A 24,884-nucleotide genomic window follows, 5' to 3' on the forward strand; every position below is an offset into this window, starting at 1 on the left:
AAAAAAAACTTTTGGGAATCACGTTTTACAAAGAATTCTCATCAATGGAACGTTGTTTATTGCTCATTTATATCGAACTTTTTTTTGTGTAAGTCAGCTTTTGATATTAACAAAAAGAAAATATAATACAAAACTTCTGCATTAGCAAATTACGGGCCGCTAAACCGCGGGCCTTACCACAAGAGACCAAAAGAGAACATAGTAACTGAAAACTAGAGAAGACAGAGTAACTGAAAACTAAAAGACAGCACACCTCGCAGGGCGGCAGAGAACAAGAACTAACAAAAGGACATAAACAGAGGAAACCTGGACAATGAACAGAGGAACCCACAGAGAAGAGGGAAGCGAGGATAGCAAGCCGGAAAACTAAAGAGACTGCCTGCCGAGGACGTGGAATCTGAGGGACTACAGAGTCAGATATGTTTAAACATCTCCAGGACCGGTGCAGACCTTGACATGTTGACCTGTCCTGGCTTGGGAGGATTGCCCTGCTGATCTCCAGTCGGATCTCCCTTCTGCATATCTGAAGGCTTGCTGTCTTGACCAATGACATGTCTTAAAAGTTTAATCAGGACCGTGAGTTTCTTGTCAATCGTGTCGACCTGTTGGTGCAGCGCACTCAGCTTGAATTCACTGCTCTCCACGACCGCCATATGATCATGCGTCATAGCTTCTGTGAACTGCTGAAGCTTTCGCAACTGCTCCGCATGTTCACCCTGAATATCCATTGCTTTCGCAAGAAGGGTCTTCATACGCCAGCTCTCAGCTTGGGTTCTGACAAATTGAGTAGCTCGAGTGCTGAGTGTTCCAGGGTCCTAGATCCAATCCACTTCTTTCCCAATTTGTTGGTCTGAAAGCTTGTTCTCCTCTTCCTGGACTATGGATTCTAAGTCGATAATCTTACGCTTATTCCTTTGCGAGGTCCACGTTTCATACATCTCTCTCGCTTGCCGAAGGTTGTTGTTGGCAGACTTATTGCGGCTGTCCTCTCTTGCCATTGTATTTCTAACTCTCCTAGCATTTTCCTGAGCTCTATCTGCAGAGTGAGGAGGTTCTGTCTTGCTACACAATAAACCAATGTTTTGCCTTTGGCTTTTGATAGTGGTTAAATAATGAATTCTGGAGAAATTACCGGTGTATGATCGCTTATCTCTGTGCAACTTGCACGTCAGATCACCATAATTGCTGCGTGATGGAATGTTGGTTGGGTTATGGAATAATTGCACCTCCTTACGGTCACCGCTCCCTACTTGCTCCATATTTTGCCAAGTGACCCTTTTCCTGATCGTATTTCGGCGGCTCATACCACCATAGATCATGAAACTTCAAAAATCTTTGTCACCTGCTTCTATCATAGTAGCCCTTATCTCGCTTGTCCTTCGAGGTCTGCTGGAAATTAATGGAGCGTGCCTAGTTAGCCTATCTAATCAATTATGGCGCTGAGTTATTCGACCCTCCGGTCGGACTCCTCTGCCGTCACCAGATCTAACCCGGAGAGTTGCATGCATTTGCCTCTTAACTATGGGTTGTCAATATCCTGCCAACAGTTGTCCCACATTGTGTTGGGGTGTTCAATCCCATGATTTGCCATGTGGTCAACAATTGAATTTGCATTTCGCCTTACCACATGAAAGATGAGGTCTTTCATTTCTCCTAACAGTTTGGCAATATTGTCTGTAACCTTGGCCAGTCTCCAATGTCTTGTAACCTTGCTGGCTGGTGTACCCCCGTAGATTTTCCTGGCCGCTATTATGGCCACCTCTGAATCTCCTTCAACCACTACATTGCTTGTTTGGTTCATTCTGAGAATCCTTAGTCCTTTTTCCATGGCTGCAAATTCCATTTCGTTATTGGTTCCTTCCCCTAGGGCTTTATTGTAAATGTGAAGAATTTGCCCTTTATGATTCCGGATGATTCCTCCAATGCCTGCCGGGCTAGGATTGCCTCTCGAGGCACCGTCAAAGTTTAGCTTTAGGAACCCTTCCGGCGGACGACTCCAGCCCTTTGGCACAGTGCTTGGTTTTTGCTGGCACTCTGTGGTTCCCATGTTTTGTTCGTTGATCAAGTTGAAGGCGTTCAGAATTCTCTGGTCCTCGGCCGAAGCTTGGTTGTCAGGATCGGCTCTGCATTTTACCAAGATTAATTGTCGAATATTTTGGGTTAAGGTAATTTGCGAGTGCTCTATATTTTTGTGCTCATTTTGAAAAATTCTTCTATTTCTTTCTTTCCATATGGTCCAAGTTATGAAGCCTGGCAAGACTTTCCATATACTGTTGATTCTTAAATTGTTAGAGTACTCGCTTGGCCAATTCATAATAGTGTTTTGAATGGAGTCCCTATCCCTGTTAGTTTGTTGCATTATAGTTTCCATCCCTCTCCAAAGGTGATCAGCCCATTCACAGGTGTTGAATAAATGGTTCATAGTTTCTTCAGCTTGATTGCACAGAGGGCATTTAGAAGGGCCCTTAAAACCTTTTTTGCGCAGATTCTCCCAGGTAAGAGTTTTTCTCCGCATTAGGAGCCAGAGAAAGGTTTTTATTTTAGGCCAAAACATGGGATCCCAGACCTTGTTGCTCCATTGCATTACCTCCACCTGCTCTGAATGCTCTAGCTGCTCTCTGGCCTCTTTGAGTGTGAAATTACCACTCCCTTTCATACCCCATCTTAGCATGTCGCTTTCTGTGGTCTTTCTGATTTTTCTTTTGTTTAGATGGTTTAGCAGATCCCTTGTATTATTGTTTTCCTCAATTGAGTTTTCAGTGTCATGGATTAACCATTCCCTCCATTCCTGGTCGCTGCTGTTGTGGCTCCAGTAATGGTGGACAGTGAACCTTCCCTTGTTCTGGCATTCTCTTTTAAAATCTTCGAGCTCTAGTTTTTCCAGCTTTGGGAGTTGCTGCCAAGCATCTTCCCAAAAAAGGGCGGTTTCCCCATTGCAGATTTCCCAGAAACTATGGTCCCGAACTAAGTTGCGATTCCTTCTATCTAAATTCCATATTGGAGAACCCTCAGGCACTTCCTGTAACCTTATTAAGTCATGTTCATTGCAATCGGGAGTGTATTTCTCCTTCCAGTGTCTGGCCCATGGCAGTTTGGTTTCCTTCAGCCAACGCCACCACAGCTTGGCTCCGCATGTCATGTTGATGGTGTAGGGATCTACTAAATTTAAGCCACCTGCTTCGAATTGCATAATTTGTTCCAGGCCATCAGTGTCCATTTCTTTTTCTCAGCATTGCCACTCCATAGAAAGGATATTTGTATAGCTCTAATTTTCTGGAAGACTCCACTAGGAGCCGGCATGATGGAAAGCAGATACTGCGAAATGGCTTGCAGTATTGCTTTAGTGAGGACCAATCTTCCAGCAAAATTAAGAGCCCTATGAGTCCAATGTTTACATCTTTTCTCCATTTTCGCTAAGATTTTTTCCCAATGAATGTTTTGCCAAGGTTTAGTCGTAAGCGGGGCTCCCAGATATTTAGAGGGCAGACTACCTTTTCGAAAGCCGAGAATATTGGATAGATGCTTCTGAATGGCTAGATGAATATTAAAGAAGAAAATAGTAGATTTAGCATGATTAATCGCCATACCTGAAGCTTTTCTGAAGAGGTTTAAAATGTTCTTGAAGGCCCTGGCTTCTTTCACAGTTAGAGTGCCATGCAGCATTGTGTCATCAAAAAACTGCTGGTGCGTTGTTGCAGGTATGGAGGGAAGAGGATGTAAACCTTTTATTTTTCCTTCCTCTCTTGCTTTGTGAATGAGCCTGCTGAGCCCTTCCATAAGGATCACACAAAGGAATGGGGAGAGAGGGTCTCCTTTTCTGATGCCTCGGGAGGGGGAGAAAGGTTCAGAGGGGGAGCCATTGACCAAGATAGAAAAATTGGTGGACTTAATGAGAGCTAGGATCCATTTGGTCCATTGTTTGTCAAAGCCAAAAGCATTCAGAATGGCTTCCAGATAATTCTAGTTGACTTTGTCGAAAGCTTTGGAGAGATCTAGCTGCATTAGCATGCCTAGTAATTTCCTTGTCTGAAGGGTATGAACCATCTCCTGAGCTAAAAGGATGTTGTCTAAAATTTTTCTGCCCTCCACGTAGCCTGACTGCTCTTCCGAGATTAAGTCAGGAAGAATAGGCTTAAGTCTGTTGGCTATAACTTTAGATATGATTTTATATATCACATTACATAAAGCTATAGGTCTAAATTTTTCAGGGGAGTTGGCTTCTTCTTCCTTAGGAATTAAAGCTAGGAAGGTGGAGTTCAGTGATTTGAGAATGGAACAGGAGCGTCTGGAATCTTCTACAACTTCCCAAACCTCTGTTTTAATAGTAGGCCAGCATGCTTTGTAGAAATTTATTGTAAAACCGTCAGGCCCAGGTGCCTTATCATTCGGCATACTCTTGACCGCTTCTTCCACTTCCTCCATCGAAACAGCTCTTAACAGAGCTGAGTTTTGCTTAGTAGTTATGATGTGGGGTATAACTTGGGTTAGTTCCTCTATGGCCTATGATCTTTCTTCCTGTGTTTCCTGAGTTATATGCTTAAAGTGCCTAGTAAGCAAAGTTGATTTTTTTTTGTGATTTTGAAGAGTTTCCCCTGCTTCATTATTGAGCCGAAGAATTTTATTTGCTCCCCTGTAGTCCAGCGTAGATCTATGGAAAAACTTGGTATTTTGTTCTCTTTCCTTTAGCCATTGGATCCTTGATTTTTGTTTCCAAAGTGTTTCTCCCTATTGACAACGGAGTTGCCATTGTTGCATCAATTCTTTCTCCTGTTCCTTTGAGTCTTCACTGCAGTTCCCCGAAGCCCATTCCTTATGAATTTGATTTAACTTGCCTTCTATGATGGTTTTTTCCTGGAAAATGTTCCCAAATTCAGTTGCATTCCAATCTTTAATTTTGTTTTTGATGTGTTTTAATTTTCTTTGGAGCTTAAACATTCTGGTTTCTCTGATATCCAATGGTTCACACCACCATTTTTCCAGCAAATTTACAAAATTGGGGTGAGTTAACCAGAACGTTTCGAATCTGAAGGGCTTGTTTCTAGAGGTTCCTAGGAAGGCTGCCTCCAAAGAGATTGGCCAGTGATCTGATCCTCCACTGGGAAGAATGTCAGAATCCACTGTTATTCCTTCAAGTAAAATGCTTTCAGAGATCAGAAATCTGTCCAAACGAGAGGCAATCAACTTCTCTCCTCCTCTCCTATTGTTCCAAGTGAAGGAACCATTTTTGGGAAGGATGTCTACTATTTTGGCAGAATCAATGAAATTAGCAAAGAGTTCTGCATCCTTATTGAGCCTTCTGATTCCTCCTTTCTTCTCTAGGAGAGAGGTTATCATATTAAAATCTCCTCCCATGATTATCTTCGAGGTGGGGTGTCTAAGCTTTAAACTCATGAGAGAATTAAGAAAAGAAAATTTATCTTCTAACCTTTGCGGTCCATAAACATTTATGCATAAGTAAGTTTCAGAATTACCTATCATTTGAACTTCTGTGGCTACAAACGATCATGTAGCTTCCATTGAGAGGATGCCTACCACTCTGGTGTCCCAAAGAGTAACTATGCCTCCTTCCCATCCTTGACTGGCTACGTCTATAAATTCTATAGGTTTACCCAGCCTTTTGCTGATGTTCTCCATTTGATTAATGGCACATTTGATTTCCTGTATGAACATAATGTCCGGCTTTTCTTTTTGGAACTTTCTCTTAAGAAGTCTTTGTTTGGCTTGACTATTGAGCCCTCTTGCATTCCATGAAATGATTTTCATTTATAACTAAATATATTATTGGTAAGACGGGAAGGCATTTAGAGCCTTCATTTTGCCTGAATTTAACATTAAAATCCCCAAGTCGTGCAATACCTCCCCATTTGTTCTTCGGCCTCTTCTCTTTCTTTTCTTCAGACCCGTTGGATTAAGAAAAATACTCTTTGAATGATTTCCTGTGCCTTTTGCTATTCCTAATCTCCTATTTTGCCTGTCTAGTTCCGCCTTTTGTCTTGCGATGAATAGATCACTGATCTTCCTTATTTCTTCTTCTGGAATATTTTCCAGTCCTTGAGTTCTCCAATTTTTTTCCATGTCTGGTAGGTTCACCCCTTCCTTTTCTAGAGCTTCATTGAGCTCCATCTCCTCACTACCCCCATCGCTGGTTAGCATATCAGTATCTTCTTCTAGCTCTTGCATTTGGATTTCTGTTCTGATTATATTTTCCTCCTCGTCCTTTGTTTTTCGTTCTTGCTTGTCTTTTGGCTCTTCATTAAGTTTCTTTTCCCTGTTTGTTCCTTCTGAATCTGTATCAGTTTCCAGAATGCTAAAGGTGTTGTTGGTGATGCCTGGGTCTGCCCCTGCTCTGTTCATTATTTTCCTGTTAGCTCTTTGTCTTGCTTTTGGCTTTGTGAAGGCTTCTTTGCTCTTTGCTGCTTGCTTTGATTTGTGCTCTTCCCCTGTTCTGTTTAGAGGGAATTCTCTGACAAGGTGTCCGTGTTCATGACACCTTCTACATCGGAAGAGGATTTGCTCATAATCGATGGCTTGATAATAGTCCTCATCTCTAAATTCCAGCCATAGGCCTTCATGCAGAGCTCCTGAGACATCCATCTCCACACAGATTCTTGCAAAGGGAGTGTATCTACGTTGCATCGTTGCTTCTGAAGCTTTGATGAAGGTGCCGAGACAGTCTCCTATTTGTTTAAGTGTCGCTAATCCCCAATAGTCTATTGGAAGGGAGAATAGGGGGCTCCACACAGGAACCTGTGTGAAGGTTTCTTTTTCTGGCACAAAGTTGGCCTTCCAAGGTCTCATATAGAGTCCTGCTGATGCAAAGAAGTAAGGACCTCCATCGAAGACACTGTCCTTGTCCTCTAAGTTCATAAAAACAACAGTAAAAAAACCTTTTGCCCCAAGGTGTAGTTTAACATCACCTTTAGGTTTCCAATGTTGCTTGATCCATTGACAGAGCGTTCGTTCCGTTGGCCATAGTCCCATGAACTTGCATATTATTGCATGTTCCGACATGTGTTCTCTATAGGCTTGAATGTCTGGATTTGTCGAGTCAGTCATCGACCTCTGTAAAGTAGATCCGCTATTCTATCTCCATGTGCTTCCAGAATTGGTTCTGAGCCTGCAGGTTTGAAGCACTAAACCTAGACCTCGAAGCTCACTTCTCCCCGGTCAGATATCATGCTTCCGATCAATTACTTTCCAATTCATTTATATCGAACTTAATAGCATTGTTCATCTCTCAATTATGAGAGACTTATTAGCCCCTTGCTCATTTCTTCAAACTCAAATGCCACATGCCAAATCTTGGAAAATAAATTTACACGCACACAAAGTAAAGAGTAGACACAATAGATTATGGTGCATAACAATATAGAGACATCGTACACTTTTTTCAAAGAAAGTTTTCCAACGATACACAGCATAAAGAATGAAAATGGTCTGAATCACACTTTACAAAGAACTCCCATCAACTCAGCGTTGCCCATTGCTCATTTACAGGTAGCTCATTTCATCAAACTCAAATAACATATGCCAAATCGATGGCTAAACACGGGAGAACATAGTAGGATAGTGTCACATGACATATGCCAAATCGATGGCTAAACACGGGAGAACATAGTAGGATAGTGTCACATCACCATCCAAAAATTCTTATTACAGTCTACTGCTAAAACAATATCCAACCTCGAAAAAACAAAAAAAATCATATCTAAATTTATTTGCACTACCAAAACATTTCCTCCATTCCTTGACGACCATCTGGACCAATTTATATAATATGAAAGATATCCAACCTCCCCAAAAAAAATTCCGATACTATGTTACTAAACCTAATTTATTTGCACCACCAAAACATTTCCTCCGTTCTTTGACGACCGAAGTACGTGATAACGATTTGCAGCATGGAGCTCCGGTCAAAGATCAATTTTACGTGAACACCCACATGGCGTTGGTGACGAAGATGAATTGGCAGAGTCCAAAAACAACTGTGCTACTGCGTAAAAATCAATTTTCCATGGTAACGCATGTGAGGGTCTTCACGTACACAAAAGCTACCGAAATTCCTGGTCGACTAAAGTGTACTGCCTTTATTTGAAAGGGGATCTTAATGAGTTGACAGAGTCCAAAAACAACTGTGCTACTGGTAGTGATGCGTAACCATCAATTTTCCATGGTGTCGAAGATGAATCGACAGAGTCCAAAAACAACTGTGCTACTGCGTAAAAATCAATTTTCCATGGTAACGCATGTGAGGGTCTTGACGTACACAAAACCTACCGAAATTCCTGGTCGACTAAAGTGTAGTGCCTTTATTTGAAAGGGGATCTTAATGAGTTGATTTTGTGAGTAATGTTGTATTAACGCCTGCATCCTAAGGTTCCGTATATCGTATGTCATGATTACCAACGTGCAATCGTGGGAGTTTGATAAGTTAGGGTTACACATACTTTAACACCTTTCCTTAACCCACAACATGTAGATAACAAATAAAATTACTTTACGACGACCTCTTAAATTTATTTGAATATGTGTTCATGCTTAATTTTAACTTTTATATTTATAAAAATAATGATCGACAAAAAAATTATTAATAAAAGATTTGTTTAATGTTATTTTTATATTATTATATATTGTATAGTTATATGTATGTTTAGATGTTTATGGGAATCAATTTATGATAAACATCAAAACACTTATTTTAAGATACATTGCAATTTATCTAATAATACATCACAAGATTGTCTATATTAAAAAGAATCATGAAATTAACTAAATTATAACTTTTTTTTTTTAATTATTATTATTATTATTAAATATAAAATCAATTAATATATGAAATAAATAATATTTTTTAATCATGGAGATTCACCTTCACTTTACCATGGAGTATGGAAATTCTTAAATTGTAAATAGTTTTTGTGGGCCAATACCATGGCTTATCAACCACATGCCCAATATGTCACATGTTGATATGACATTTTTTTAATTAATTAATTTGAGATAAACAAATTAATAGAACATAAATAACTTCAAGAATTTAGCAAGCAAAAAATTTGGAAATAAATATTAACTCTTTGTCTATGAATATTACTATAAATATTTTGGCATATTGCATGGAGGTTAAATTTACCATCTACATAATAATCATTGATAATTAAAGATAATTAAATTAAATTGTGAAACACATAAAATAATATATATATATATATAATTTAAATTATTTTCTATTTTAATTTTATTTATATATTTTTATAATTACTTTCATTTAAAATTTATTGAAATTATAAATTTGAATTTTAAAATATATATAATCCGAAAACTCAAGAATAAATTTGAAAACATAAATAATTTTATATATTTAAATTAAACAAATCACAATCGAACGAAAAAATATATTGCCGAATTCCAATTAAAAAAACAGAACATAAGATAACTCAACTATATCATTAATTAAAAATATTTAATATTAAAAAGTATATCATATTTATAATGGGAATATCATAAATGATCCAACTATTACAGAAAAGATGATTCCATAGAGGTTTCAAAGGCATAGCGAGAGAACTCGAGCTGGTAGTGTGAAAGAGGGCTCTCATAAAAGATTCCTCGACCCATACACTGCCAATGTCCGACAATGATGCGCAGGTAAGTAAACGCACGTGACGGTCGTAACGGATATGGATTCACAAAATCAAAATGCGTAGTCTTATCTTGCGACGTTTTGGACTTATTTTGTACGTTTTATACTTTTAAAAATACATTTTTAATTGAAAATTTTCTCGCCATAATAATATAATATAACAACCACCCATTACGTTGTTGAAGTCCAATTAAAGTTTAGCGCACCACCCACTCTCTCCAACTGCTCTAGTGTCCCGACATATAGATATATAGCTTCTCTCGATGTGCGCACACACAAGGATACAAGGAATGTGATACAGAGATTAAAAAGGAGAGCATACAAAGGAATAGGAAGAGAGCCGGATGGGTAATGTGCTGCTGCGAAGAGGAGTGGATGGTCGTCGTCGGATAAAGATCATGAAAGCCGACGGATCGGTGATGAAGCTGCGGGGTCCTCTCTGCGTGAAGGAAATACTCATCGATTACCCAAATCATGAGATGTTTGAGGCACCCGCTGGCCCTCCACCTGGGATCGCCAGTTTGAGTCGACCTCTTCCAGAAAGGGCAGAGCTTGTAGCTGCTCATCTCTATTATCTCGTTCCTCTCCCACTCGAATCGGACGAATTCATGATTTACGATAGCAATAGAGGGCCCTTTCCAAAAGCTGCTTCTCGTAGCGTGGCAAGGGCCAGTTGCAGGTCACAGCCACCGTGCTATGAGGGAACTGCCACAGATTCATTAAAACAACAGGAAGAAGCACATCCTGTGGCTAATAAGATTAATAGGGGAGGCTTGAGTGTTGTTTCTTCTTCCTACTCCACAGACGGATCGACCGTGCGTCTGAAGCTTCGACTCAGAGAAGACGAGCTCGCTTCCTTTCTATCAGCCAATAACCTACACATGGAAAATGTAGTAGTGCCTGCCATAATTAAACGAGCCACTGGACAGTCGGCCTTGTCGACATGGAAGCCAAGTCTGGATAGCATACCTGAAATTCACAACCCATTTTCAGGTTCATAAACGTCTAAGGATCAAGATCTTGAGTGCTGAGATTGACTGTACCATAATCTGTATATAATTACTGAGCATTCTGTTGCTGGAATGCTACAGAGTTTTGTTCATATTTATTCACCACATCAATATTATGCAGATGAAGTTCACTGTTCGTAAGAGTATTTTCATAGCGCACTCATCTAAAACAGTATCGATTGTGACAGCACAATAGCAAACAAATGGGAAAAATTTTGTAATACAAGCGGTACTATTAATGTATGTATACAATCAAATCCAACAAGTTTACGTTCCTCTCGTGTCTATGTTTTTCTACCAATTAAACTCTTGTTTCCCTCGTTTGTCCTTTTTCTTAATTAAGATTTTATTTACAATTTTATGGTTTTTTTTTTCGCAATTTAATAAGATGCATATAACTGTATAAGCCATCGACACAAAGGGTTTCATCTTTCCACCGGGGAAGCAGGAAATGGTGAAACTTCACATGGTGAGTCTTCCTGGATTTTGTTTTCTTCAAACCTATTTTTACATGCTCTCCACCCTCTCTTGAATATCCTTTATCCTTAATTTTGACCATCATTCCTATGTTTGCTTATAGAATCGTGAGAATATATTTACCCTGGGTGAACGCCCATCTGCGTTAACAGAAAAGCAAAAGGACTGTGGCATTATAAACCAAACGATTGCCCGTGGAAATATTTACAAATGGAAATCGATCATGAAACTTATTTTTAATATGCGGCAAATTTAACTTTACCATATAAACGAAATTGAAGCCTTTATACGAGAGAATTGGTTGGTTAAAATATTTTGAACATAGTCGTTACGAGAGAACTCCACATCACCAAAAACAACCCTATAGTCGTTTAATTTTACAGTAATGTGAAACAGGGCTCTAATGAAAGATTCTTTATGTCATTCACAATCAAATCTAATACTCTTGCTTAGAAGTCATGTTAGGTAGGTGGCGTGTATAGGTTAAGAAAGTCTAAGGACAACCACCCAGATTGCTTACTGGTCAAGCACAGTCTCCGAGTCATATTTGAAAAGGGCGTTGATGAATTAATTTAAGTTCCCTTCCGCAGCCATGGCATGCTACTCAAATCGGCTTTTGAGCCCACGTGATCTTCTGTTGGACAACTTTCGAATTTGACATCAAAACATTTTGACCTTGCATATGTTTGCAGACTTTCATAAAGATTTTCATTGTTTAGAGGCAACGCATGGTAATGAAAGTAGCTCATTTTGTCATTCTCTTGCTACTTCATGACGGGTCATTGGGATTAGTCAGGTCAGAGTTTGTATTCATTGAGTTGCATAAGATAGGAAATTGGGATCGATAGCAATTAATAATAAATAAAAATTTTAAGGTGAAAGATGAAATTATTATTATTAATAATGATAAGGATGATGATGATTAATATTTATTAAGATTGATGTAGTATATGATTTTAAAAAGATAAGAGATTATAAAGAATTTTTTAAAATTTTATTTTTATGCTTGAAAAGTATTAAGAGAAGTTTTTAAAGATTACATAGTTTTGCTAACATAAAGGTTAAGTAGGCTACTAGTGTGACATATACTTTAAAAAATTAGATTAAACGTATAAGAATGTCAATCCAAGAGAAAGTGCTTTTCATCTTCAACCCTCTTAGTGTTACAATGTTGACAAACTCTTTCATCCTATGGTGTTTGGGAATTGACCAACTTTGAGTTTCAAAATTTGTTCTTATTTTAACAATGTTCATTTTCTTCTTAAGATTACTCAAAAATAAAAATAATTTTGATTTTCGAGATCATGTTATCACCTCCTTATATTATCTTAGTTTCTTTTTTCCCTTGAGTCTTTATCACCCCATAGATTCTCCTTACATTTTGAAGTAATAATATTTTGAATGTTATTCTTATTATGTAAAATACTATCTTTCTTTATCCCCCAATGGTCAAGCCAAAATTGAGCATCCTTATGCCATTCCCACTTGAGCAGAAAGTGAGGGATTTTTCTAGAGTTAGAAGGAATTTTAGGAAATATTTTGGCTTCCATGTTGTCAAACTTCTTTTTATATATACGATACCTTCTCATAACCATGCTTTCAATGGGGGAAATGATTTATTCAATTAGGAGGATAGGTGTAATACCCCTTTCTTTCTATGTAAATATCTTTTTATTTTTAGATTACACTCATTATAGATGTGATGGCTAGGAAGTCATGGTAGACTTTAGTCAAGTGAACAATAAATTATGATGATTTAATAAAAGAATTTTATTAATGAAAGGAAAACTGGAAATTACTTGGAAACAAACACTTAAGTAGGTGACTCTTGCCAACATTCGGAAACCAATTTTGATGGATAAGATCAAGACAAACTTCCCCTAAATAACTCCTAAAAATCCCTAGGAGTCGATTAACAAGATTTGATATGATGGGGGAGCAAATATATTAAATCACTCAGTTGCATAAAAACACTTAGTAAAGGGTGGAATAAAGCTTCACAAGAGAGAAAAGTGGGCTTTAAGGAAAAAGAAAGAAAGGCTAGGCTATTGGGATAGCAGACCTTGAAAAACAAGAAACCGCTAAGGAAAAATATGATAGGGAACTAAGGCATAAAATACCTTGTCTGGAATAACAAGAGGTTGCTGATCCCTTGGCAAGCACATCTCAGCTCGAGGGAACTAGAGACACTTCAAGATTGGGAGGAAAGTGATTCACCCAAGTGCAGTTCCAATTATAGAGACAATTAGAATTTTCTAGAGAATGATTCACTGTGGTTTATGAAGAATTATGAGCATTCTAGTTTACTTTCTAAGCATGCGGTAGGATGTATAGTAAGCGTATCTATTTTGGTAAAGTATATTTTTAATAGCACTGGTTTGGACATGGTGGTATAATTTTGTGGAATAGTATGTAGATAGAAATACATGATTTATATATAAATGAATTTTTAAGTGGTTGTGAATGCCTAACTAGATTGTTTTACTTTAAAGACATTGCGAGAAGATCAAATAGTGCAATTGGAAAAGGAAAAAAAATTGATGTCTTGATAACCTGTATATTGAATCATTATTTTGATAAACTATCTTTAATTCCTAGTGAATTTTGGTTTCTTCGCGTGTGCACTCAACAACTTGGGGTATAGCAAGATTTTATAATTTTCTCTCGGGGAAAAGTGTGAGTCGCTAAACAATTGGAGGAATCGATCAATTTGGTCAAAACTACCAATAAGGTAGAAATTGGTGAGTTATAGGTAACATTGTCAAATTTAAAAAAAAAAAAAAAACCTCATACTTAGGGGGCTGTCGTACATATGTTTTCATTCACGCTGATACAGTGGAATTACGAACACCAGAAATTCACGAGAGGCGAATCAAACTCCCAGAGAGGAATATAGTGACAAACTCAAATTCTTAATTTGAGCTATAGGGCAATTTGAAGCTCTGTTTTTTTGTTTTTTGTTTTTTTTGAGAAATCCTTGATTTCGACACCATTTCAAGGGTGCTAACAACCAGTACTATGACACCCCAACTGAATTATAAAATAATGTACAACAAAGAAAAAAAAATCACTTGACATAGAAAACATTAAACCCTATAATATGAATTCAACGGGAATATATATATACATATATGCAACTTGAAGAAAAGCATATTTTCCTCAAAACATAGACCAAGATAAAAAAAAAGGCAAGGGGAAAGTCTGCTATACAATTTGTTTGGCATGGTCGCCAACGTTTTCTTCAAAATGGAAGAGAAGATTTACGGTTGAGCGAGGCAGGGAAATTATTTTAACAAAGAGATAACATCATAGCTACGCGAGGTATGGAGAGTTGTAACAGAGAATCGAGACAACAAAAGACTATATCCAATTACGTTGGAAAAGAAAACCAATGCTACATGAAACACCTAAATTGGAGATTTCATAGTACAATTGTTTCTATATAAAAATAAATCTTTCGATTAGTGATAAAAGACCCAGAAATATGATGGTACATGCTCCATTTTCAACATAGAAGGAATGGAGATTTAGTATTCATTATGTGTGTACATGTATATAAAAAAACAAAAAAATATATCAGAATCGTAGGTATGAACATCAATTCCATATTTAATTCAAAACTCACGATAATTTCATACATAAGACACTAATTAGAGAACATTATCCACACAGAATGGGAACAAAGGAGGAAACTTTCCATTATATGATAAACATTACACATAACTAAATTGTTCGTGACCCTAGAAATTTAATGACAGTAGTCATATAATCATTGTAAGGAGAAGAATTCCGAGAATATAAACACACTAAGAAAACAAGTCGGTCGAGTCATTCCAGTAGGAAGACTTTAACCAAGTTTCAAGTTGGAGGTACCAATCCCTCAAATAGAAATGAAAGGTACATAGTTCTTAAACAAAATTAACCTTAATACAATTAAATAGTTTCAATGTCTAAGCCTGTGGTCAGGCTGTAAGAAATAAAAAAATTAATAAAGGGGAACCAGTAACGGTCCCTAGCAAGTAGAAATTACAACAAGAGGAAAATTAAGTCCTCGTTTCTTTATGCGTGAACCCTCCTTGAGAGGCAGAGGTTATACAGAACAACTGACCTGGCACAAGGAGGAGTGGATAATCAGTAGAAGACAATATTATATCATTGATGGAATTTAAAAGAGTCACTTTGAATCTTGCAGGTGCAGGAGTTACCTACAAAAGGGAAACCCAGAACTAGTGATAGTCCTGTTGTGTCAAAATATCTAACATGGCTGAATAGGAAAACAAGAAAAAACAAAATGTTCCAAATTGTTTTAGTTACCCGCGGTAAGGCGTTCTCATGGAAACACCTTCACCTTTATGAGGATGCAACACAAAGAAGAAATATTACTAGCCGATGATAGTTACTCATTGTTATGAACCTACCTAACCTACCTACAGAAACAAATAATTTTTTTTTTTCTTTATTACAAGAGTGGTAAAAGTGAATTAGGCCCTTTTATTAATTGCTTACATGGGGTTTCCCCATGTCCTCTTTTAACATCAAGGTGACCCCATTAAGCAATGGTTGTGACTAATTTATCAACCTACCAAACATATGAGGTGTTATAGATATCCTTGCCACTATATAGTTATGTTCGTTATCATTTTAACTTGCATAAATATATATGTAGGAGTTCATATGGTTTTAATTATATTGCTACCATTGTTATAACTGATGCTCGTTAGTAAAGTCATTTTGTATCATTGTTGGAAATCCCTAATCGGTGGTTTAATTATTGATATAAATTAAACCTTTATGTTACATCCTGTGTTTTTGGTTAGCTATCATGGTGATTTAACTCATACGATGGCTCAAAGGATTAAGTCTTAATGCCTTCATTGATGGCCATTTACTGCCTCTCAAACATCGGTACTCATGAAGTCCTATCTGAACGCTACTTCAGGTGACAATTGTACCCTCTTCCTCACCTCTTGCCTCCAACATGCTCCACGTACCATATTCTGCATGCCAATGCACTTAGTCAAATGACTCTTGTCCTCGCTAGGAGAATGGGACTTCACCAGTTCTGATTCAGTTTAACAGATCTACGGTGCGTCTCCTCACATTCAAACGCTAATCTCACCCCATGTTGGCTATGCCCACATTCCGTTAGGCACTCTATTGCAGGAGTATGGAAGCTTTCTCTCGATGGTTTATGCCATACCACAGACTTTATGTGCATTAAACGTTGCCATTGTTGCCACATGCTTTATTTTCTATGGTTTTCCACGTCCAACACAGAGTTTATGGACCCTCATGACATTTTTTTCCGGGAAAATGGATGAGTTAACATGTTTGTTGACAAGCCATGCTACTCCCTACTAGGTTGAAGATAAAAATCAAACTTTGAATTAAATGAAGGAGTTGCAACTCACAGGTGTGTACAGCACCTGGGAGACTACACTCAAACAAAGAGGAGACTCTCTCTCGTTCACTCCACATTACATCAAATGAATATTACAATATTAAATACATCACTGAAAATTAGGTAGTTGTAAAAAACCTCCTAAACTCTAGGAACAAATCCTAAACTAAGGAGATGCGTTACAACCATATAACTATTTCTCCATTATTTTTAACTCCCCCCCTTAATGGAGAAAGGGTTATTCTGCAGTCCTAACATCCCTCTAAATAATTCAAACTTTACCCGCCCTAGAGGCTTAGTAAAAATATCAGCTAAATTATCACAAGTGTTACAATACTCCACACATATTTCTTTTGACTGTATCTTTTCTCGAACAAAATGAAACTGAGTGTCAATATGTTTAGTATTTTTATGGAAAATTGGATTGTATGCAAGCTTTATTGTGCTCTGGTTGTCAGTTTTGATGCTGGTTGCTTCTTTCTGTCCTTCACCTGCATCGCTAAGCAATCTCCTCAACCAGATGGCTTCGCATGTAGCTGCACACAACGCCTAGTACTCAGCTTCACATGATGATAATGCTACAGTACTTTGATTTTTGCTACTCCACGAAATAACCCCGGATCCAATACTAAATGCGTAACCTGTGATGGATCTACTATCATCCAGGTCACCTGCCCAATCAGAATCTGAATAACCCGCTAAAGTAACATCAGAAATGTCAATGTATAAAATACCATAATTACAAGTACCACTAAGGTACCTCAACACACATTTTGCTGCAATCCAGTGACTTTCAAGTGGTTTGGACATAAACTGGCTCAACACACTAACAGAATATGCCAGATCAGGTCTAGTTGTCGTGAGATATATCAAACTTCCCACTAGTTGTCTATACAAAGTGGCATCCACCTGTTTTGTGCCATCATCACTGCTTAACTTGAGATTCTGCTGCAATGGTGTTGTTGTTGTTTTGCACTGTTCCATTCTGAATCTTTCCAACAGGGTTCTGGCATACTTTCCTTGAGTTAGAAAAGTTTGACCAGAATCTTTCCACACCTCCAAACCTAGGCAATAATGAAGATCTCCAAGGTCTTTCATTTCAAATACCTGTGAAATTTTCTGCTTGATTTCTTTGATCAAATTATTTGCATTTCCTGTTATGATCATGTCATCCACATACAAAGAAATCAAAATGATTTGCCTCTGTTTATTTATCTTGGTATACATTTTTGGGTCGTTGAGGCTCCTATGAAAGCCATGCTATATAAAAAATGAATCAATTTTCTCATACCATGACCTGGGTGCTTGTTTCAAACCATAAAGTGCCTTATGCAATTTACACACTAAATGCTCCTGCCCCTTTTTCACAAAACCAGGAGGTTGTACTAAATAAATTTCTTCCTTTAATTCTCCATTCAGAAATGCAGACTTAACATCTAGCTGGTGTAGCTTCCATTTATGTTTTGTTGCTAAAGAAATTAGCATTCTAATTGTATTTAATTTAGCTACAGGGGCAAAGGTGTCATCGAAATCTATTCCTTCTTGCTGTGAGTAACCCTTTGCTACCAGTCTAGCTTTGAATTTTTCTACACTCCCATCTGCATTTATCTTAGGTTTATACAACCACTTGCATCCTATAGGGGTTTTTCCTTCAGGCAACTCAACTAAATCCCAAGTATGATTTCTATATATTGATTCAATTTCCTTATGCATTGCAGCCCTCCATTCATTTGATTTACTTGCTTCTTCATAGTTTGAAGGTTCTACAATGTTTAAAATTTTGGACATTAAAGCATAGCCTTTCAATCTTTCAGGTAGTCTAGTCTTCCTACCTGATCTTCTAGGTAGAGGACTTACCTCAACTCTATCTGTTTCAGCACTTTCCAGGCCTGCATCATCACTTATTACACTATCTGCTGCTACTTCTTCCTGTTTCTTCTCCTACTCCTGCTCTTCATCTTCGTCACTGTTCATCTCTATCAACAATGGAATGTGGCTGTCACTATTAGAGTCTTCCTTTCCATCTTCAGTCTGTTCATGAAAAATAACATCTCTGCTTGCAAAAACTTTATGAGTCACAAGATTATATAACTTGTATGCCTTATACTCTGTGCCATATCCTACAAATATGCATTTCAAGGCTTTGGGGTCTAACTTCTTTCTATCTGCTTTTGGTATATGAGCATAAGCTTTAGATCCAAATATTCTTAGATAACTAACTGCTGGTTTGAGTCCAAACAATGCTTCAAAGGGGGTTTTGAAGCCAAGACATTTAGTAGGACTCCTATTCTTTAAATAAACAACAGTATTAATGGCTTCTGCCCAAAGACCATTCGATAGACCCTTACCTTGAAGCATACTTCTCGCGCACTCCACAAGAGTTCTGTTCTTGCGTTCTGCTACTCCATTCTGCTATGGAGTGTGTGGCACTGTGAATTGCTGCATAATCCCATGCTTCTTGCAGAAGTTCATGAACTCTCCTAACCTGTATTCTCCCCCTTGGTCCGAGTGGAAAATCTTTATCCTTTTTCCTGTTTGGTTCTCTATCATAGATTTGAACTCTTTAAAGTACCGAAAGGCTTGACTCTTTTTACTTAAAAAATACACCCATGAAAACCTAGTGCAATCATCTTTCAACAGCAGAAAATAATATGCACCTCCTAAGGACCTAGTTTGCATAGGTCCACAAATATCCATATGCACTAGTTCTAGGATGTCTCTTTCCTTTTTGTTGACATGCAAAGGGAACTCTTCTCTATGCATTTTCCCTAATGCACATCCATCACATTCCAGCTTGACATTTTGAAAAACAGGGAGTCCATCGACCATACCTTTCTTCTGAAGTAAGATGAGGTCTTGCATATTGAGATGTCCAAATCTCTGATGCCAGAGATTTTCGACTGTTGATCCAGCTGCAACCATTGCTTGTCATGGCATACTCTTTGCATCCAATCTGTACAAATTCCCCACGCGTACTCCTGTTGCAACTGTTTCCATTTGGCTATCCATAATGACACAACCATTCTTAAAGAATTGCACCTGCATGTCCTGATCTATAATCATTGAGACAGAGATGAAGTTTTTCTTAATTCCTGGAACATATAATACATTTTTAAGATGTTTAATGTCACCACTAGGTAGCTTCACAGGAATATCTCCATATCCTTTGATCTCATACCCACTGTCATCTCCTAGATAAATTTTTGATCCACATGCAGATTCTTCAAGATATTCAAAACAGTCCTTCTTACCGGTCATATGTGAGGATGCGCCAGAGTCGACATACCATATGCCATCCTCATCTCCCTTTGATGCTGAAAGAGCACAATCGACTGTGAATAGTCAAAGATCATGGCTGTGGTCCTCCTATTCTCCAGCAAAATAGCCCTGATGTTTCCTCTATTTGCCTCTTCTTTCATCCGCCTACCTCTTATAGCATTCTTTAATCTGATGACCAGGTTTCCCACAATAAAAACATCTCTTAACATAATTATCAGTCATACCTCTGAATGATCTCTTTTGAAAAGAGTTGGCTCCCTTCTGCTACTGCTGCTGTGGTTGCTGGTGCTGATGTTGGTGCTGATGATGCTTTCCTCTGTACTGTCACCTCTTCACCATCAGAGCTAGGTCATTGCTCTGAGTTTTCAGATTCTTTCGTTTCTCCTCCTCCTGGAGCAGAATCGCTGTCAGCTCATCAAATGAAGGGGCTTTCTCCCTCGCTGACAGCCCTGAGATAAACGTCTGATATTCATCAGTCATTCTGTTCAATGTGAGTGTGACTAGATCTGAGTTGGACACCTTTTCTCCAATAGCTCCTAGTTTGTCACTCAGATCCTTGACTCTGGCCAAGAATCCAACAACGGACTCATTCTCGTCCATCTTCAATGCAAACAACTTTCCCTTGAGTGCCAAAACACGATTTGTATTCTGAGTCTCGTACAAGTTCTTGATCGTTGTCCATATATCAGCGGCCGACTTGGAATCTCTGATATGTGGGATAATATTGTCCTTAACGAACATCTTCAGTATAAATTTTGCTTTCGTTTCTCTTTTATCCCAATCTTGTTCTTGGGTCGCTGTTCCAGATCTCTGCTCATTTCCCTCAACAATCGACCATGCATTTACACTCTCCAGTAAAGTTTGCATTTTGAATTTCCAGTTGGAGAAATTCGATCCATCGAGTTTGCCAGACTCGTGGAGATATGATTCTATACTGTTGTTCATTTTCGCCCAACTAAACACTCCAATCGTCCACCACCGGGCAAGTCTGATCTGCTGCCACCGAACAGATCAGGAACTTCATTGTGCCACCACTGGGCAAGTCCGATCTGCTGCCACCGAACAGATCAGGGACTTCACTGTGCCACCACCGGGCAAAACCGATCTGCTACCACCGAATAGATCACCAAACAAGCTCCAACAAGCCACCACCGGGAAAAGGCGATCTGCTTCCACCGATCAGATCAAGGAGCTGCACTGCGCCACCACCGGGCAAAAAACTGATCTGCTTCCACCGAGCAGATCAAAGAGCTCTGGTTCGCCACCACCAGGCAGGTCCAATTTGTTACCTCCGAGCGGATCACGGAACCCCAATTCGCCACCACCGGGCAGGTCTGATCTGCTACCTCTGAGCGGATCAAGGAACCTCAATTTGCCACCACCGGGCAAATCAAATCTGCTGCCACCGAGCAGAAATCTCCACGTGCCACCACCGGGCAACTCTGATCTGCAACAAAAATTGCAGATTTCCAGAGAGAAAGAGGTTGGCTTTGTGGCGCTCTGAATAGCTACGAATCCGCGCCAATTGCAGAAAAGAAAAATTCATGGTGTGCACGGAAATTGGCGCGATTAACAGCCACAGATCCACGCCAATTCAGTCACGATTTCGTTGGCGCGCTTATCAGCCTCAAACCCATGCCAATGGGTGCGTCTATTCTTTAAAAACTCGCGCTCTTCTGTTCTGTTCTATATTGGCGCGACTGTCTGCAAAAAATCCGCGCCAACTGCTCCAACCCTTTCTTCGGCTCAGAGATGATCAGTCATCTGAGACCCTTCGCTCTAGGTGTTACTGTAGTTCCACCTGATCACACAAATACATTTACATGCTCTCCTACCACTACAGATATGTAACTAATGATACATCCCTAACAAAAATTTGAGGCTATCTCTACCCTAAGCTCCGATACCAAGATAAAAATCAAACTTTGAATTAAATGAAGGAGTTGCAGCTCACAGGTGTGTACAGCACCTGGGAGACTGCACTCAAACAAAGAGGAGACTCTCTCTCGTTCACTCCACATTACATCAAATGAATATTACGATATTAAACACATCACTGAAAATTAGGTAGTTGTAAACAACCTCCTAAACTCTAGGAACAAATCCTAAACTAAGGAGATGTGTTACAACCATATAACCATTTCTCCATTATTTTTAATTGTTGAAGTCTGCAAGAGGAATCAACGCAGCACAACAAGTGCCTCTTATCGAGTTCAAGTAGCCCTTACCTAAAATCTCATATTTTGTTTTTGTTTTTTTTATATTCCTGCATATATATCATCCCTGTAAGGCTAACTATGTTATGAATGTGTAGGGATCTGGGCACGTTTCCTTTGAAGGTGCAGGAAGGGCTTTCAGGAGGTTTTTATGTGGCTACAATCCTATCTTAGGAACTCATGGTATGTGTGTTTCTGGGTCAGAACGAAGCTTTAGCAGTGATTCTCTATACTAGTACCCAACTTTCTTACCTCATTAACCCTTTTTCTCATGATCTGGAATACCCAGTTCCATTCATCTCCAACCCACTTCCGTCATGCACCCTGGTGCAGGTATGGGGAGTCTTGCCATGAATTTATTTCTAGAGTTAAAATGGTATTTTCTAAGGATTCTTATTGAAAGTTGGTTTTATTAATTTATTCCTCTATCTCTAAATTTGGACAAGGACAGGTACCTTTCAACCTCCTATCCTTCATGTGTACTACTAGTCCTTGCTACTTATGTGCTAAGCTCGCAATCATATTTTTCCAAGTTTGTTCCGTGGTTCTAACCCCTCTCCTCTTGGCGCCTCATTCCGATTTTATTATATTTGATGAACTCAATCAAGGTTGAATGGTTTAAATTTTATTTGTTGTTGATACAGGATTTGTCACGATGTGTTACTAGGTTCTTGAGGGGATACAATCCTGACCCCGTCTAGTTTTTTCTCTACCTCCAAAACTTGAGGCTCCCCTTGTCTTCATGTGTCTTCTAATTTAGCAGGTATCCATTTAGTAATTACAGTTCTGCAAGTTAGGTAGTATCTTGACAGGGGGTTACTTTTGCTTCCCTTGAAACATTGTTATACAACACGCTCCTTAATTTATGAATTTATAAATTGTTCAGATGATTGACCGGATGTATTTATCTTTGTTCCTATATCTCTACTATTTGAAACATCTGACCCACACTCTAATTGTGACTGTGCTACTGTATCTGAACTTTTTATTTGCTATGCTAATACAATCTTCTATAAACTGTTTGGGTTTTTCCTTCTCATTGCTGAGAGAATTTCATGTCAATAAACTCAATAATTTATTATGTTTAGTGTTAATGAGATGGTCCTTGTATTCAAGGAAAACTCTACTAGAATTCTCTTTTCTTATTACAGTATTACGAATTTAATGTATATGTTGGGATCATGATGAATGATTTCCACAAGTGGTCCATGTTCATCCCAAATAATTTTGTTATCACTGTTAGTGTCAGTCTTTGCATCATGTCACTAGTAATCAAATGTGTTTTTACATAGCTATTTTTAGGTTTTCTGGTCAAATTTTTAGTTTCAAAAAGTTTTTTCAATAAAAATTTGATCACCGGTTAGGAAGGCCAGTCTCCATTATTCCTTTTAGTCTTATGGTCAAAGACACTATCTTGTTCAAACATATCATCATTAGTAGAGTCCCATACTCATTTTTATTCATAATCCACCAAATAAGTCATCAATATATCATCATTAGGTCACCACTAGGTCATTAGGTGTAATTCTGGAAAATTGGTCTTTTTACTATTTAAATTCATGTTAGGAGGAATAGTGGAAATTAGTTTGGTAACTGAGGTTTGAAAGTTATGTTTTTATTTCATTCTCTCAAATGAAATATCATCATAAAAAATAAAGTGTCAAGTCCAAGTGTAAATTGTTTGGTGGGTCCACTATTATTGTACAAAGGGAAAATCGATTTTTCCATCTATAAAAGCTCACCACTCACTCTCTTTCATTCCTCACTTGCCCATTGTTGCATCCAACACTCCATAGCATTCCACCAAGGTAATTCTGCCATGCCAAGAAGGGTTACTTGCATCCAAAAAACTGATTTTTGGAAATTGTGCTACGCAAATGACCCTGCCTCTACTACGCATAACCAGGTTGCAGCTCCATCGTTTCTCCAAAAGTGTGAGCCCTCTGCAGCTTCTTGCTCCATCATGGTGACATTATTCTACAACTGAAACAGGTTGGTGTTTTATCCTAGGGTTCAAACTCCTTTTATTTCCATTATCTATGCTCATTTATCTCATCTCTACTTCATAGGGTTTTGAAAGAAGTTAGCAAGTTTTCACCTTTCTCTTGTCAAATTTGTTGCTAAAAATCATACCTATATGATTTCACACCATTATCTATCCTAAATAAACTTTCCCAAACACCTCCTATCAAACCCACTCCCAAAATTCATCATTTCTACCCAAACCCTAGACAAATTGCACTCTTTTTCACTATAGGACTGTGTTTTCTTGTTTTGGAAGCCTTCCACTCACCCAAATTCTGTAATTCTAGTTTCCCTAGCTTCCTAAACTCCCCCAATACTTCCAAAAATTTTCTCATAATTTTCTCACATCCCTATCCCCCTCATTTTCCCCAAACTCCCTCACAGCTCTTGAAAATCCCCTATTTTAACACAGTCAAAACCCTAATTTGCTATCCTAAGAACTAAGTGCTAAGATGGAGTCTGAAACCTCAGAGCAGAAGAAGCATAGAGGAGGACATGTCATTAGACATGAACCTACATCAACCCATGAGGTCTTATCTTCTCCCTTTATCATGAAATCTTTTGAAGATGATGTTTGCCTTACATTTTGTCAGAGGGTTGAAGAATTGAAATATCATGACCAATTGACTAGTGCTTTTGCCACTAAGCTTAAAAAGGACAAAGTGACCATAGCAGGGTTCCAAATCATTGTTTCAAGTCAACTTATCTCCATAGCTATAGGGATTCCTGACACTGGAGAGATCTGGTTCAAAATAGAAGAAATTGATCTTGAAAATTACAAAATGTACCTAAAAACATAGTACAAGGCAGCTCCAACTTATATTTTTCCATTCAGA

At 38.3% G+C, this 24,884-nt stretch overlaps 1 protein-coding gene across 1 annotated transcript; it reads left to right on the forward strand.

The window, feature by feature from the left end:
• Positions 1 to 9,984: 9,984 nt before the first annotated feature.
• LOC149163343 (uncharacterized) lies at positions 9,985 to 10,641 on the forward strand. Its single transcript, XM_089429095.1, has one exon. The coding sequence runs from the start codon at positions 9,985 to 9,987 to the stop codon at positions 10,639 to 10,641; it is 657 nt and encodes a 218-aa protein (XP_089285221.1).
• Positions 10,642 to 24,884: the final 14,243 nt, after the last annotated feature.

The sequence above is a fragment of the Pinus tabuliformis genome, chromosome 5_1, assembly GCF_031772625.1.
Source record: "Pinus tabuliformis cultivar Carrire ecotype Pingquan chromosome 5_1, CPIR1, whole genome shotgun sequence".
Lineage (NCBI taxonomy): Eukaryota > Viridiplantae > Streptophyta > Pinopsida > Pinales > Pinaceae > Pinus > Pinus tabuliformis.